General features: G+C 37.3%; 1 protein-coding gene across 4 annotated transcripts in view; it reads right to left on the bottom strand.

Annotated features, from left to right (window-relative positions):
• The window catches only part of cher (filamin-A), a 754,003-nt gene that overhangs the window by 384,845 nt on the left and 354,594 nt on the right, over positions 1-14,564 (bottom strand). For all 4 annotated transcript variants that reach the window (XM_067140703.2, XM_067140704.2, XM_067140705.2 and 1 more), the window contains one exon: positions 7,670-7,807. In XM_067140703.2, coding sequence (XP_066996804.1) covers positions 7,670-7,807 — 138 coding nt within the window. The remainder of the gene's footprint in view (positions 1-7,669; positions 7,808-14,564) is intronic.

The raw sequence follows: 14,564 nt of genomic DNA, 5'->3' as shown, positions 1-14,564 counted from the left end.
TATGTCAGGCAAATAGGTGTAAAGAAAGGAATGTAATTGTAACTAACTATTGAACTTGGCTGAGCATACATATCTTATTTCTTGTAACGATGATGGGAGTCATTACTGCTTCATAATTTCCATAAAGAACAAATATACATCAACGTATCATTCTTGGATATTATACTCCTAAGACAACATATCTTGAAACACCTCTGCGTATGTAACCCTGTCTTCAACATCTTAATCCTTTAACAAGCGAGTATACCATTTACTCAAGAAGGAAGCCCTGAACTAGGTAAATCAACATTTTCAATATATATGTACATGAAGAGAATGAGAAGACAGCAAGTGAATGACAGTAACAGAATAGAGATGGTGGATAATTAGAGAACTATGGAAGTGCTCATGTTCCAAACAAATTTTGCAACTAAATATTTCTCAAGATTTGCCTTCATTCAACTTTCTCCAGTGCAAATCTGTAGAAACCGTGGGTAGGAGACAGGGATCTGCGCTCAGATGGCCTTCACTTAAACCGCAGTGGTACATATAAGTTAGGAAACTTGTTTAGAAGGGTTATAGGCAGGTACATTCAGGGAAACGGGGTGGCCTAGGGAGCGATGATAGGGGAACAGGGAACTGGAAATCAAGTAGGGATGACATAAAAATGTTAGTGCTCAACTGCAGAAGCATTGTAAACAAAGGAATTGAATTAAGTAATTTAATAGATATATACTTACCAGATATTGTAATAGGAGTTGAATCATGGCTGAGAAATGATATAATGGATGCAGAAATATTCTCACAGAACTGGAGTGTGTATCGTAGAGATAGGACAGGAATGGTAGGAGGGGGAGTATTCATTCTGGTGAAAGAAGAATTTGTAAGCTACGAAAAAGTTAAGGATGAAAAACATGAAATTCCGGGTGTAAGGCTCATCTCTAAAGATAATAGGCAACTTGATGTCTATGGAGTGTACAGACCGGGAAAGGGTAGCGCTGTTGCTGATTCAGAATTATTTGATAAGATAATCAGCTATGTGGAAAGAAATGTGATAGTAGCAGGTGATCTCAGTTTACCAAATGTCAATTGGGAAAGTAATGCGAATGACAGGAAGCATGACCAACAAATGGCAAATAAGTTAATATGGGAAGGGCAGCTGATTCAGAAAGTGATGGAACCAACTAGAGGGAAGAATATTTTGGATGTGGTGCTGATAAAACCAGATGAGTTCTATAGAGAAACCGAAGTAACTGATGGTATTAGTGATCACGAAGCTGTTTTTGTCGTAGTTAAAAATAAATATGAAAGAAAGGAAGGTATAAAAATTAGGACTATTAGGCAGTACCATATGGCTGATAAAACAGGCAGGAGGGAGTTTTTAAAAAGTAACTATGATCACTGGAAAATGGTAAATAAAAATGTAAACAGACTCTGGGATGGATTTAAAGCAATTGTTGAGGAATGTGAAAATAGGTTTGTACCTTTAAAGGTGGTAAGGAATGGTAAAGATCCTCTATATTATAACAGAGAAGTAAAGAGACTAAGAATGAGGTGCAGGTTGGAATGAAATAGAGTTAGAAATGGTTATGGAAGTAAGGAGAAATTGAAGGAACTTACTAGGAAATTGAATCTAGCAAAGAGGTCAGCTAAGGATAACATGATAGCAAGCATAATTGGTGGTCATACAAATGTTACTGAAAAATGGAAGGGTATGTATGGGTACTTTAAGACAGAAACAGGTTCAAAGAAGGGCATTCCAGGAATCATTAATGAACAAGGGGAGTGTGTAAGCGAGGATCTTCAAAAGGCAGAAGTATTCCATCAGCAGTATGTAAAGATTTTTGGTTACAAGGATAATGTCCAGATAGGGGAGGTGAGTAATACTAAAGAAGTATTAAAATTTACCTACGATAACAATGACATTTACAGTCAGATATAAAAGTTGAAAACTAGAAAAGCAGCTGGAATTGGTAAGATTTCTGGGGATATACTAAAGGCAATGGGTTGGGATATAGTACCATATCTGAAATACTTATTTGATTATTGTTTGGCTGAAGGAGCTATACCAAATGAATGGGGAGTTGCTATAGTAGCCACTGTGTTTAAGGAAAGGGTGAGAGACATAAAGCTGAAAATTATAGGCCAGTCAGTTTGACCTGCATTGCATGTAAGCTTTGGGAAAGCATTTTTTCTGATTATATTAGACATGTTTGTGAAATTAATAACTGGTTTGACAGAAGGCAGTTTGGGTTTAAGAAAGGTTATTCCACTGAAGCTCAGCTTGTAGGATTTCAGCAAGATATAGCAGATATCCTGGATTCAGAAGGCCAAATGGACTGCATTTGATAGGGTAGATCATAGAAGACTACTGGCAAAAATGAGTGCTATTGGACTAGAAAAAAGAGTGACTGAATGGGTGGCAATATTTCTAGAAAATAGAACTCACAGAATTAGAGGAGGCGAAGCTTTATCTGACCCTGTAATAATTAAGAGGGGAATTCCTCAAGGCAGTATTATTGGACCTTTAAATTTTCTTATATATATATATCAATGATATGTGTAAAGAAGTGAAATCAGAGATAAGGCTGTTTGCAGATGATGTTATTCTGTACAGAGTATAAATAAGTTACAAGATTGTGAGCGGCTGCAGTGTGACCTCGATAGTGTTGTGAGATGGACGGTGGCAATGGTATGATGATAAACGGGGTTAAAAGTCAGGTAGAGAGTTTCACAAATAGGAAAGGTCCTCTCAGTTTTAATTACTGCATTAATGGGGGTGAAAGTTCCTTTTGGGGATCATTGTAAGTACCTAGGTGTTAATACAAGAAAACACCTTCATTGTGGTAATCACATAAATATGATTTTTAACAAAGGGTACAGATCTCTGCACATGGTTATGTGGGTATTTAGGGGTTGGAGTAAGGATGTAAAGGAGAAGGTGTATAAGTCTCTGGTAAGACCTCAACTACAGTATGGTTCCAGTGTATGGGACCCTCACCAGGATTACTTTATTCAACAACTGGAAAAAATCCAAAGAAAAGCAGCTCGATTTGTTCTGGCTGATTTCCGACAAAGAGTGCCTAGCGTTACAAAAATGTTGCAAAGTTTGTGTTGGGAAGACTTGGGAGAAAGGAGACGAGCTGCTCAATTAAGTGGTATGTCAATTTAAGATTATTAAAATTTATTAGTCAACCTATTCAATACGAATAAAATTTGCTAAGTTAGGACTTACATCCTATTAAACTAAGGTCTAAAGGGACATGTTTCGCCCTTTAAAAGGGCATCATCAGCCTTTTTACACTCATGCTAAAGATAAAAATCAGGATCCTGATTGTCGATATAAGAAAAAAATATAAAATGAGAATAAAAATTAGAGTGAATATTATATAATATGTGCAATCATGAGTTCTTAAATGACAATTGACAATTAAAATATCATTTAAAATCTTTGCGAAGAAATGGGAGTTGGTACGATAATTACATCAGCAATCTTAAAATGATCTTATAAAATTGAACAAACTAGGCCTTAATCAAATAAATAATAAGAAAGTCTATGGCTAAAGTTGCCGTATCAAGGTTCGTGAAATTCGGCTGGAAGCAACCTGATTTTAAATGTAGAGCAAATGGTTAATAGAATTCAATAGCCACTCAAGACAACATAAAACCTGTATATATGTTGCCTGTATGGTCTCGTAACGAGTGAGGTTTGAATGGCGTGCTAGTTCATACCGCAAAAACCGAGAACATTCTGCACTATATTTCTTCAATAGTCAATCCACATTCAAAACTACAGCCAACACGTAAGAATGTTCCCATTTAACCATCGGTATACGAGCTAACAAAATCTGTACAGTGGCACTTATTAGTGAACTTCTCACAGCTCCTTCAACAAAAATACTAAGACCGCGATCTCACTTCGTAAAATATGAGATTAATGGATTGATTGGACAACTTTATAATCTACATGTGCCATACTACAGTTACATTACGACTTTTCAAGGAGAGAGGTTTTATGTTGTCTTGAGTGGCTATTGAATTCTATTAACCATTTGCTCTACATTTAAAATCAGGTTGCTTCCAGCCGAATTTCACGAACCTTGATACGGCAACTTTAGCCATAGACTTTCTTATTATTTATTTGGTTAAGGCCTAGTTTGTTCAGTTTTATAAGATCATTTTAAGATTGCTGATGTAATTATCGTACCAATTCCCATTTCTTCGCAAAGATTTTAAATGATATTTTAATTGTCAATTGTCATTTAAGAACTCATTATTGCACATATTATATAATATTCATTCTAATTTTTATTCTCATTTTATATTTTTTTCTTATATCGACAATCAGGATCCTGATTTTTATCTTTAGCACGAGTGTAAAAAGGCTGCCAAATATGAAGTTTGTAACATGTAAGTGGTATGTTCCGAGCTGTCGGTGGAGAGATGGCGTGGGAGGACATTAGTAGACGAATAAGTTTGAGTGGCATCTTTAAAAGTAGGAAAAAATCACAATATGAAGATAAAGTTGGAATTCAAGAGGACAAATTAGGGCAAATATTTGTTTATAGGAAAGGGAGTTAGGGATTGGAATAACTTACCAAGGGAGATGTTCAATAATTTTCCGATTTCTTTGCGAACATTTAAGAAAAGGCTAGGAAAACAACAGATAGGGAATCTGCCACCTGGGCAACTGCCCTAAATGCAGATCAGTAGTGATTGATTGAAGTACTGGGATCATTAATAGGATCATCCACAAAATGTGCCAGAAAACTGAAAGTTATAACAGAATGAGCTAAACTACAATGATTACTAAGAACTCAATTTGCTCTCTACCACCAGAAGGCAGAAGAATTCAGGACTACTACAAGGTGGCCAGGACCCTCTGTGAGTGTCTGTGTGAGATTTTACACAGACCACTTTGAAAGTCTGAAGTGTCAACACACCTTTTCTTTGTAGTGAAAGCAGTATTGTGCATTTTAATACATTCTTACGAGCAGTTTTAATGTTAATGTTCAATTTTAAGAAGCGTTACAGGTAAGATACCAATAATTACAAACAAATTGTGCTTTAGGATAGAAGTTAATGAGCTTAGCAATATGATTGTTTTTATTAGGTTTTGCTTGTAGTGAGTGCGCCCAAGAAGAGCAAAGCGGCTCACTCCTACACATCTGAAAACAAGAAAGAAATGTTGTGTTTGGTTAAGGGCAAAGGCTGGACAATTAACAAAGCTAGTAAACAATTTGGAATCCCATGGAGCATACTCAAGGATTACTGTGTTGAATTCTTACCTGAACCTCAGAGTTCCACCATTGCTAAAAGTGGAATGCCCTTTGTCATGCCATCTGAACTAGAAATTAGGGTATTAAATTATGTTACAACAATGCAATCTTTGGGTTTCCGATTTACAGCTAATCAGTCTAACCGAGCCAGAACAGGCCATCAACGTCAAGAATAAAATCCACAACTGGGCCCAAGCCAAAATCCACGTCTCGAAAAAATTTTAACGATGGCAAGCGGAATTTTTTATGCAGATGATGCCAGGAAGAACAACGGGATCAAGTAGATTGAATACCAGTTTTATCATGTTTGGAATCATGAAAAGTGTCAAAAAGTGATGGACAAAGTGTATTTTATGTGCGATAAGTGCAAGATTTCTGACGACAGTGAATTAAACTAACATATTTATTGTCCTTTTTGTTTACAAGTATTTAGGCCCTGAACTATAGTAAATTATAACTGCAACATAGGAAACTGAAGGATACTTAAAATGGATATCTAAACTTATTTTATATTACAAACAAGTTTCTATTATGACAAAGCATAATTCTTTGTAAACATTTTGTTGTCATGGAGTTACTTAAACCCTATCACGGACTTACTAGAATATCACGGAATTACCTACTTTCAACTGTAAATTTTATAAATAAATTCCCGGTATTAGAGTTTGGAGGTATTTCAAAATTTTAACTGCAATGTGCTCCAACACTATCTCTCTTTCAACTGAAGTGTGATCATCCCCGTGACACAAAATTTCAGTAGAGAGTTTCAGAAAAACTCTAGTATCATGGAGTTACATTACTTTAACCTACGATATATGTAGCCCATTGTCTTCATTTGCTTTCATCTAAACCTACAAAAAGTTATTATTAACCTCCAAAACTGACATTTCAATTATTATCCAAAAGTTTGATTATCTAATGCCCCTTTACCCCACCCCACTTTGTTTTATTTAACAGATGTTCTACTGTATTATTTGCGTGAGAAGCAAGAAAAATGTCCAAGTTACTATGTTAGTTGTGCTTGTTTGAAGATTATAAAAAGTTTCTTTAAAAGTGTAGAAACTCTTGCATTTGTTGTCTGCAAAAACCAGCCATTAGTTTGAAGAACGGAAAGCATCTACCCGTGGAGGGAGCTCAAATTCCTTTAGCCCCTCCCGTGGCTGTACCACTGACACCTTGTAACAGGGCTGCCGACAGTGGGATTCGAACCCACTATCTCCTGGATGCAAGCTCACAGCCGCTTGCCCCTAACTGCATGGCTAACTCACCTGGCAGGCATCTTTCTAAAATGCAGTATTACCATATGCATATAACAGCCTACCGAAGAAGTGGCTATATAACGTGGTATTGGGTCTTTGGAACCTGGAGCACTAAACTAACAAAAATTGTAAAGGATAAAAGGAAAATTTCCTAGAGGTCTCTATTACTTAAAATTACTGTATATATTTGTGTACCATAAATCTTAAACATAAATCATAGCCAACAGGTCCACATCCCTTGGACAATATGCCCAGATGAAGTGCAAAAGTAAGATCACAGATTTTATGCCCACCTGGTGGCCATGATCATTAATGTGTCAAGTATTTATGGTCTGACACTGGTTAGCTGGATTGAGTCCCATTGGTGGAAAATAATTTCACCATCCAAAAGTTGACCAGTAGAGTACGAGAGGTGGTGGTATACAATTTCTAATCAATGGATTGAGTAACAAAAGCCTGGATTCAATTCCAAACCTTTCCACACAATCCATATGGAGAGAGGTACGATGTTGATGCTAATTTGTCCGTTTGATGGAGACGTGTGTTAAGCCTTGAGCAGACCCCTTGGTGTTATTCGACATGAGCAGGCTATGTGCCAGCACCGGGTTTCACACTCTTCCTACCTCATTTATTGTCATCATCTCACATACAGATACGAAGGTCAGTGATGGAATCAAATAGAAAGAAATGAACCAGGTGAGCTGATCATATCCTCGAATACTCGTGATACTAAAAGCCATATGACAAAAACAAAACAAAACAAAACAAAATACGTACAGTAATACAGTTATGAAGAAGAAAGCAAAGCAAGAATCCGCTGTAAAATATTATTTTCACATGTAGTGTTTTGGAATAAGAAAGTCACCGGTGAGGTGATTATCATCATCATCATCATCACCACCCATATCCATACCTGAACATAGATGATCTCAATGAACAACCTGTTAGCTAAGCCAAGCATGTATTTAAAGTGGCATTTTAGCATATCAGTTCCCTACCTTGCCTCTTTATTGACCTAGGTTAAAAGATTTTTGCATGTCACCTACAATCTCTTACTCCAGAGAAAAATTTTACACTCACTTACGTACCAGATTGGATATTAACTTTCTTATTCACCCAGGGCGCTAAACTGGAGAAATATACTTCACATACCTGGTCCAATGATGCGAACTTCTGGGCTTCCTTCGCCAGCCCCTTCAGTGTATATCTTAAAGTCAGCCTCATCTCCAACACGAACACCAGTTGGCTGTAGCCCTCGTCCAGACGCACGCACTCTTTTTGCATCTGATACTGTAAAATTAATCAAATACTTCATAATGTACACTTAATCTGGTCTGAACTGCTTTAGTCATGATGACACAGCAAGAGAGCTATGAGAACATCAAAGAAAATGGTCAACCAAGTAATATTAGAAAGTCAATAGTGAATACTTCCTTTATACAGTCTATTTAAGAAGTACATGAACACCAGGTAACACAAATTAAGTACTTCACACTGTTTATATACATTTTAATGTATAACCAACTTGAACATTTTAATAATGACTATATCTGACAACAGCATCAGAATTTTGAGGACCTCAATCAGGGTGACAAAAATTCAGAAAGCTGCTAAGGCACTGGGATGGTGAAGACTGAATATATCGTAACACAGCGGCAGGTAGGAAAGGAAATAAATTCACAACTGGTAGTGTTAAATTCTGTGACAAAAATTTATTAGTTATTGATAAGTCTTACACACTGCACAAGACATACTCAAATGCACTAGTTAATCATACATGTAGATATTTAACACATTTAGTCCAAAGTCAAAAGACATCTCTGTACAGCCCATGAAGGCCCTTGGAGGGGTGGAAGGTAAAGGCTTCCACTATCCGTAACCTTGGCACTTGATGGGGTAGAATGGTTAGCTCTATGCCTGGCTGCCTTTGCCCCCAGGATTTAACCTGGTACTCAATTTTGGTGTAGGCTGAGTGAACCTCATGACCATATGCACCTCCGGAAGTGGAAATGTTTCTTAAATTTTACAACTTCTTGATGGGTATATGAACCCATGTCTTGCCGGGTGAACCGAGCATGCCTTTACCACCTCGGCCAGGCAGCCCATAACACATTTAATCAACCTTGTCAATATATTTTATTTTATTGTCATTAACATCCATACATGTTTCGAGAAGCTTCAACTGCTCTCTTCTTCAGCGGTGTAAATTACCAAAATATTCTCAGACTTGTTATATATATAGTGAACCCAATTGGTTTTGATGTCATTGGCATATGAATAAGATGTCACGAGGATAAAAATACGGGAAAGAATATTTTGTACTGAAGCAGGTAGTATGTGGAAATCCAGCAAGCTGAATCATGTCTTCAGAGCTACACGTGTAAAGGATTGGCGGATGTTGCATGATATAGGGCAATGGAACTTTCCACTCGGTAGAGAGAGAAACTTGAGAACGAGATGAAACAGAGCTAAAGATATCTACCGGCAGAAATTTTGAACCGACGAATCACAAGTCAGCGCACAAAGGAGTAATTAGAATGATAGCAGTAATACCAAAATATTAATAATGGAGTCCAGAAAAAATTATTATAAAATGTGAAGAAGACACTTATAATCATATTTAAATTAAAATAAAATATCCTGGCAGCTTGTGAAGTTAAATATGTGATAACCAGAGACAGGGAGTGTGATGTAATGTAAAGGGGAAGCCCTGATGTGTATACCAGGAGCAGACCGGCCACATGATGCCATGCGCTAATCATGAGCTCACTCTGAAGTCTGGAACTGAACGGATAGTTCGTGATCTATAATTGTCATTTGGAAAAACGTGGAGTCGAAACAGTGAGAATTTCTGTAGGCAGAGATAATAATAGTAATATTGGAGAAACGAACTTAATCTGCAGGGATTTCCTATAAGGGAGATATTAATGGTTTATTTTTACAAATTGATACGTATAGCTGTGTGAAGTAGCGAGCCATTTGTTGTGCAAGCAGTGTGAAATTTCATAAGTAATGGAGTCGCAAGTCAAATTAGAACTTGTAACTAACATTAACTACTAGATTCCGGGTGAGAGTAGGCTACAAGACTGAACTGTTACGTAGATGTAATCGTGAAAGGGATTATTTCATTGTGTTTTGTTTAAGCTATGTGATAACTGATACTGTCTGTTTTCTATGCTCAGTGTATTTTGTTTTGTGCAGGGCACGATCTACAAACTGTGATGAGAATCAGACTGTTTTAGGACAGTGCACATCAGAGGAACCATGGAGAAGAACTCTAAGGACCGTCGTATTTCCAGTGTAATGATGGTGTGAACGTGGCATCGTCAGGCTGACCTGATGGCCTAAATTGGTGCATTTTGAATCGTGGAACGACGCTGACCAGGATGAGTACATCCGATTTTGTTTAATCTATAAATAACCACTGCTAGCTGCCAATGTAAATTTGCACACAGTCATTTATTGCATGTAATATTTAAATTTATCTGAGTTAATTATGTAGCAAGGGTCAGCTAGGTTAGAATAAGTTATTTTGTGGTACTAATGCCTTGGGGGTGTTAAATTTTGTGAATATAATTTTAAAGTAATGGTGTTAATTTTATCTTTGAAACATATTCTTGAGCGTGTGTTGAGAATTTTCTTCCAATGATATATCAGCGTGTGTTAATGTAATGGGGACAAAGATTAGATGGCATTATGTACATTTAAAGTAGTTTGTGGGAGCATGTTAATTGTATGGCACCTTGCATGTGTAATTTGTTCTTCGAGAAGACCCATCAGTGTTGTGCTATGGACTTGAACTAGTAACCATCAACGAATATTACAGCTTATATTTAAAACCTTCGTACGCGGATAGACGATTTGATTTTGGTTGAGATCTGTTCTATGAGGTGGTTCATGTTTTTCGACATTTCTTTATTGTGATTTATTTAGAGACTTGTTGAGATATGATACATTTTAAACATCAGAACGGCAGTGAGGGGAAGACAAATAAGCGAGAGATATGAGATGAGATATCATGAAACTTACAATAGAGGCAAGAAATTGTGTATTCCAGATTATGGTGATTTGAGGAATATTATGTTAATCCTGGTGAGATATTGAACCACTGGATGTTGTTAAAGAGCCCAAGAGAGGCCAAATTAGAAGGTATTCTGAAGGAGGACTGAATATGTACTTGCCTTGTTATGGAGACAGCGAGAGAAATGCTGATGAGTGTGTTACGCCAAGAGAGCGTTGAAAAATAAATGTTTACTCTCAAGTTAAGAGCCTCCTCGCAACTGTGTCCGAATGTAAAAGAGTATATCTTGTTGAGGTTGGGTCACTGAAGATTAATTAAGATGTATTTTTATACAGTTCCAATTGATTCAGTAGAATCATAGCACAAGTTTCTTTGATTATCTAACATCTGAATATAATTTTGATCAGAAATCAAGGCATTTCAGGTATGCTGTAATTGGATGTCTTGAGGGCCATCACTTCGATTTTCGACTGGATCACTGGACTTGGGTTTTTCACTGATGGTTGTCATCATGGATTTATTTGTTTACATGTGTGTTTTAAATTTCTTGTATGTGTATTTGACAACACAAATTCTGTTTTGCGATTGTGGTAATTTATTGATTGTGGACTCAGTTCCATGTGGTTGCCATGTCTGAGGCAGGAGTTCCATTCCTACTGCAGTAAAGCCAGTGTAGTTATAAGTTTTGGAGGGATTGTGTTTGTTTATATTACGCAGGGCCTTTTGCTACAGATTTATTATTAGTGTGATTTTGTTAAAGTAAATTTTCCTTGTTGGTGGAATATAGTACAGTAAAACTTGCTCAAAGCGGAATCGCAAGAGTCCGAGTTTCTTTTTAGAATTAGACGAGTTTCCAGATTGAACAAAATTATACAAAAAGATTCACAAATTACTTACCCCTGATCCATTAGTCTAGTTTTGGTGATGCAGATCTCAGTAACACAATATCTTGCTGTACAGTAGGATTTTATTACTCTCGCATACGCCTGCACTATAACGCACTCAAAATATTACGTACAGTATGTACTGTATATACCGTACTCAATGAAAACCGGACAATTTCTGCCTTATTCCACATGTTTGATAAACAAACTACAGTATTCATATAACACATTACACACAATACTGTATTTGTCAAATTATTCCTTCTTCCACATGTCTAACAAAGAAACCTGTTTCACCTTCCTTGACGTCATGTCTTTCTCAATGGAGTCTTTAGCGCTGTACGGTACCTCAAGAAGTCGCGGTCAGTTCGATTTGACAGCAATTTCACAATGTCCCTGACAAGCTCAATAGCTTGTTCATGAGTGTATATTTTTTCTGACTTTCCCTTCCCTCTCCTTCCTGGTCTTCGTCCTTCAGATTATCATCGTCATTCTCTGCACGGCAGATCTTCAGAAGCTGTAGAGCAGACTGGAAACTGTAGTAAGTAGCAAGCTGGTCGTCGCTGCAAATGTATTCGTCTATATTACATGCAAAATTCTGATGTTGGCTCAGCGTAGATATCAGCGCAGGATTTTCAGTCACTTCCTCAGGTGTGCCAATGTCATCATTTTCTGCAAATCCTGCTTTTGCAAAACACTTTACGACTGTTTGAGGTTTGATCTGCTTCATAGCCAAACTGATCCAGTTGACAGCATCCAGTATGGAAACTGAGCGAGCAAGGGAGTAGGTGCTGTCAGCTGTATCAACATTCTTTATCAGTGACTGCATCAATAAATGCCTGTGGTGAGATTTAAAGGTGTAAATCACTCCTTGGTCCATAGATTGAACAACGCTGATTGTGTAAGGTGGAAACCAGGCTAGCTCGACATTGGGAAGCAACACATGTGGGTGACAAGTGGCATTGTATAGAAAAAGAATTGCGATTTTCCTTCTTCATCCTACAGTTAAATTCATTCAGCCATTCTTCAATTAGAGCACTGGTCATCCATGCTTTCCCATTGCTCCTCCAAGTTACCGGAAGCTTGTACAAGTCCAAGTTTTTAAAACACCTTGGTTTTGCTGATTTCCCGATTACCAGGGACTTTTCCATTTACCCCTTCATGTTACCTCACAACAGTACTGTAAGTCTTTCTTTCAATATTTTTTTTTGCTAGTGGCTTTACATCACACCGACACAGATAGGTCTGATAGCAACAATGGGATAGGAAAATTCTAGGAGTTGGAAGGAAGCGGCCGTGGCCTTAATTACGGTACAGCCCCCAGCATTTGCCTGGTGTGAAAATGGGAAACAATGGAAAACCATCTTCAGGGCTGCCAACAGTGGGATTCAAACCCACTATCTCCTGGATGCAAGCTCACGGCCGCGTGCCCCTAACCGCACGGCCAACTCGCCCAGTTTTCGACATTTTACCCCCACCACATTTTTCCCCATGAAGCGCAAGCGACTTTGAAGGCAAGGCTCAGAAAAACAATCCTGTTTCGTCGGCGTTGAAAAGGTCTTTAGGTTCATAGCCAGAAATTAAATTTTGCAGCTTCGATTTCCACTCGGCTACTACATTTCAATCCAGGTCTCGGACTTGCCACAGACTTCATTCCATACGACATTGTGTCTTGTTTTGAAACTCTCCAGCCACCCAGTTGATGCTGTAAAGGCAGTGTTGCCAAGTGATTTAGCAACGACAAGAGCCTCATTCTGTAGCATAGGTCCACTAACCGGAAGGTTTCTGAACGGGCACTGACGAACCATTCCCACACTAAATCATTGATTTCTTCACTGCCTGTTACCTTAGATATCCTCTTCATATGTCCATCCCCTCCATACACTGCTTAGTAATGTTGTCCTTATATTTTTAAGTCTCATAAAATTAAGTTTCTCCACATCAGAAATGCGACATAATTTAACGCACAAACAACTTTTCCTTTTCACTCGCTTCAATAACTTTCACTTTCTCGTTCAGTCTCAGTGATGTATATTTCATAGCCATCGTGCTGTCTTCAAAACTGACACAAATTTACTGACGGGACGCAAAGTAAGGGAACTGTTTACCTTAGAATTGGACTCAAGTTGCATATCAAGATAAAGATCTCTATGAACCATGGTAAGAGTCAGGCAATTAGTGGAGATTTAAATCCCATTCTACCAGGAATTTGGGAAACCTGGACCTCATTAGAGCAGCATGTTACAGTCTGTAAACACCCGACTCTTCCCCTGGCGCAATATTTCAATATTTGTGTACCTGCAGTACCGGGTACGCCTAAATAAATTTCACAGCTAAGGCATAATTTCCACATTATACAGTAATTATTTTCATCATTTTTCTGTTTCCACGCTGAACAGATTCTGCTTTATACAACATAAATAACATGCAAAGCCATATCCAGTGCGCCAAGACTATAACTTTCGAACACATTGGACAAGTTTCCGCTTTATAGACGTTCTGCTTTGAGCAAGTTTTACTGTAATTAGACAGCTAGTTGTGTTTGTTTATGAGATTGAATTTTTTTTTGTTCGATCTACTCATGTCAATGGAATGGAATCAGGTAAATTTGTTCAGTCCGTGTTTGGTTCGCAGTAGTAAATCTTGGGAATGAGTCGGCAAAAATGATGATTTAATTTTATTTAATTAAACTTAATTTTACTTTTAAAGGGTTAACACAGGTCAACTATATTTTGGAACACTGATGTTAATAACTTTAATAATGAAACCCAATAAGAGGGTAAATAAATTGTAATGATATGTAATGATTCATGTCTGTAAATTTTTTTTTGTTGTAAACAAACTGTAAAAATGTATCTTAAGATAATGTAAACAAACTTTAAATCACTCTGAGTATTTTCTCTGGTATTTCAAGATTTTGAGAGTGTGTTGTATGGTGTCAAATAGTTAATGAGTGGAAATGAGTTTTAAAACAAATCGACTTAACAAATTTAATAAGTGATGCACTTGTGCTCAATTGAACATTAAGATTTGGAAGTTGTAACCAAATTGTGGAATATCCGAATGGATTATTCGTGGATTTTCATGTCAGTTGACCTTGTAAATTTCTATCAATCATTTGTATTTTTGTATATTGTTCGTC

This window comes from Anabrus simplex, chromosome 2, assembly GCF_040414725.1.
Source record: "Anabrus simplex isolate iqAnaSimp1 chromosome 2, ASM4041472v1, whole genome shotgun sequence".
Taxonomy (NCBI): Eukaryota; Metazoa; Arthropoda; class Insecta; order Orthoptera; family Tettigoniidae; genus Anabrus; species Anabrus simplex.
This window is presented reverse-complemented; position numbering and strand designations above follow the sequence as displayed.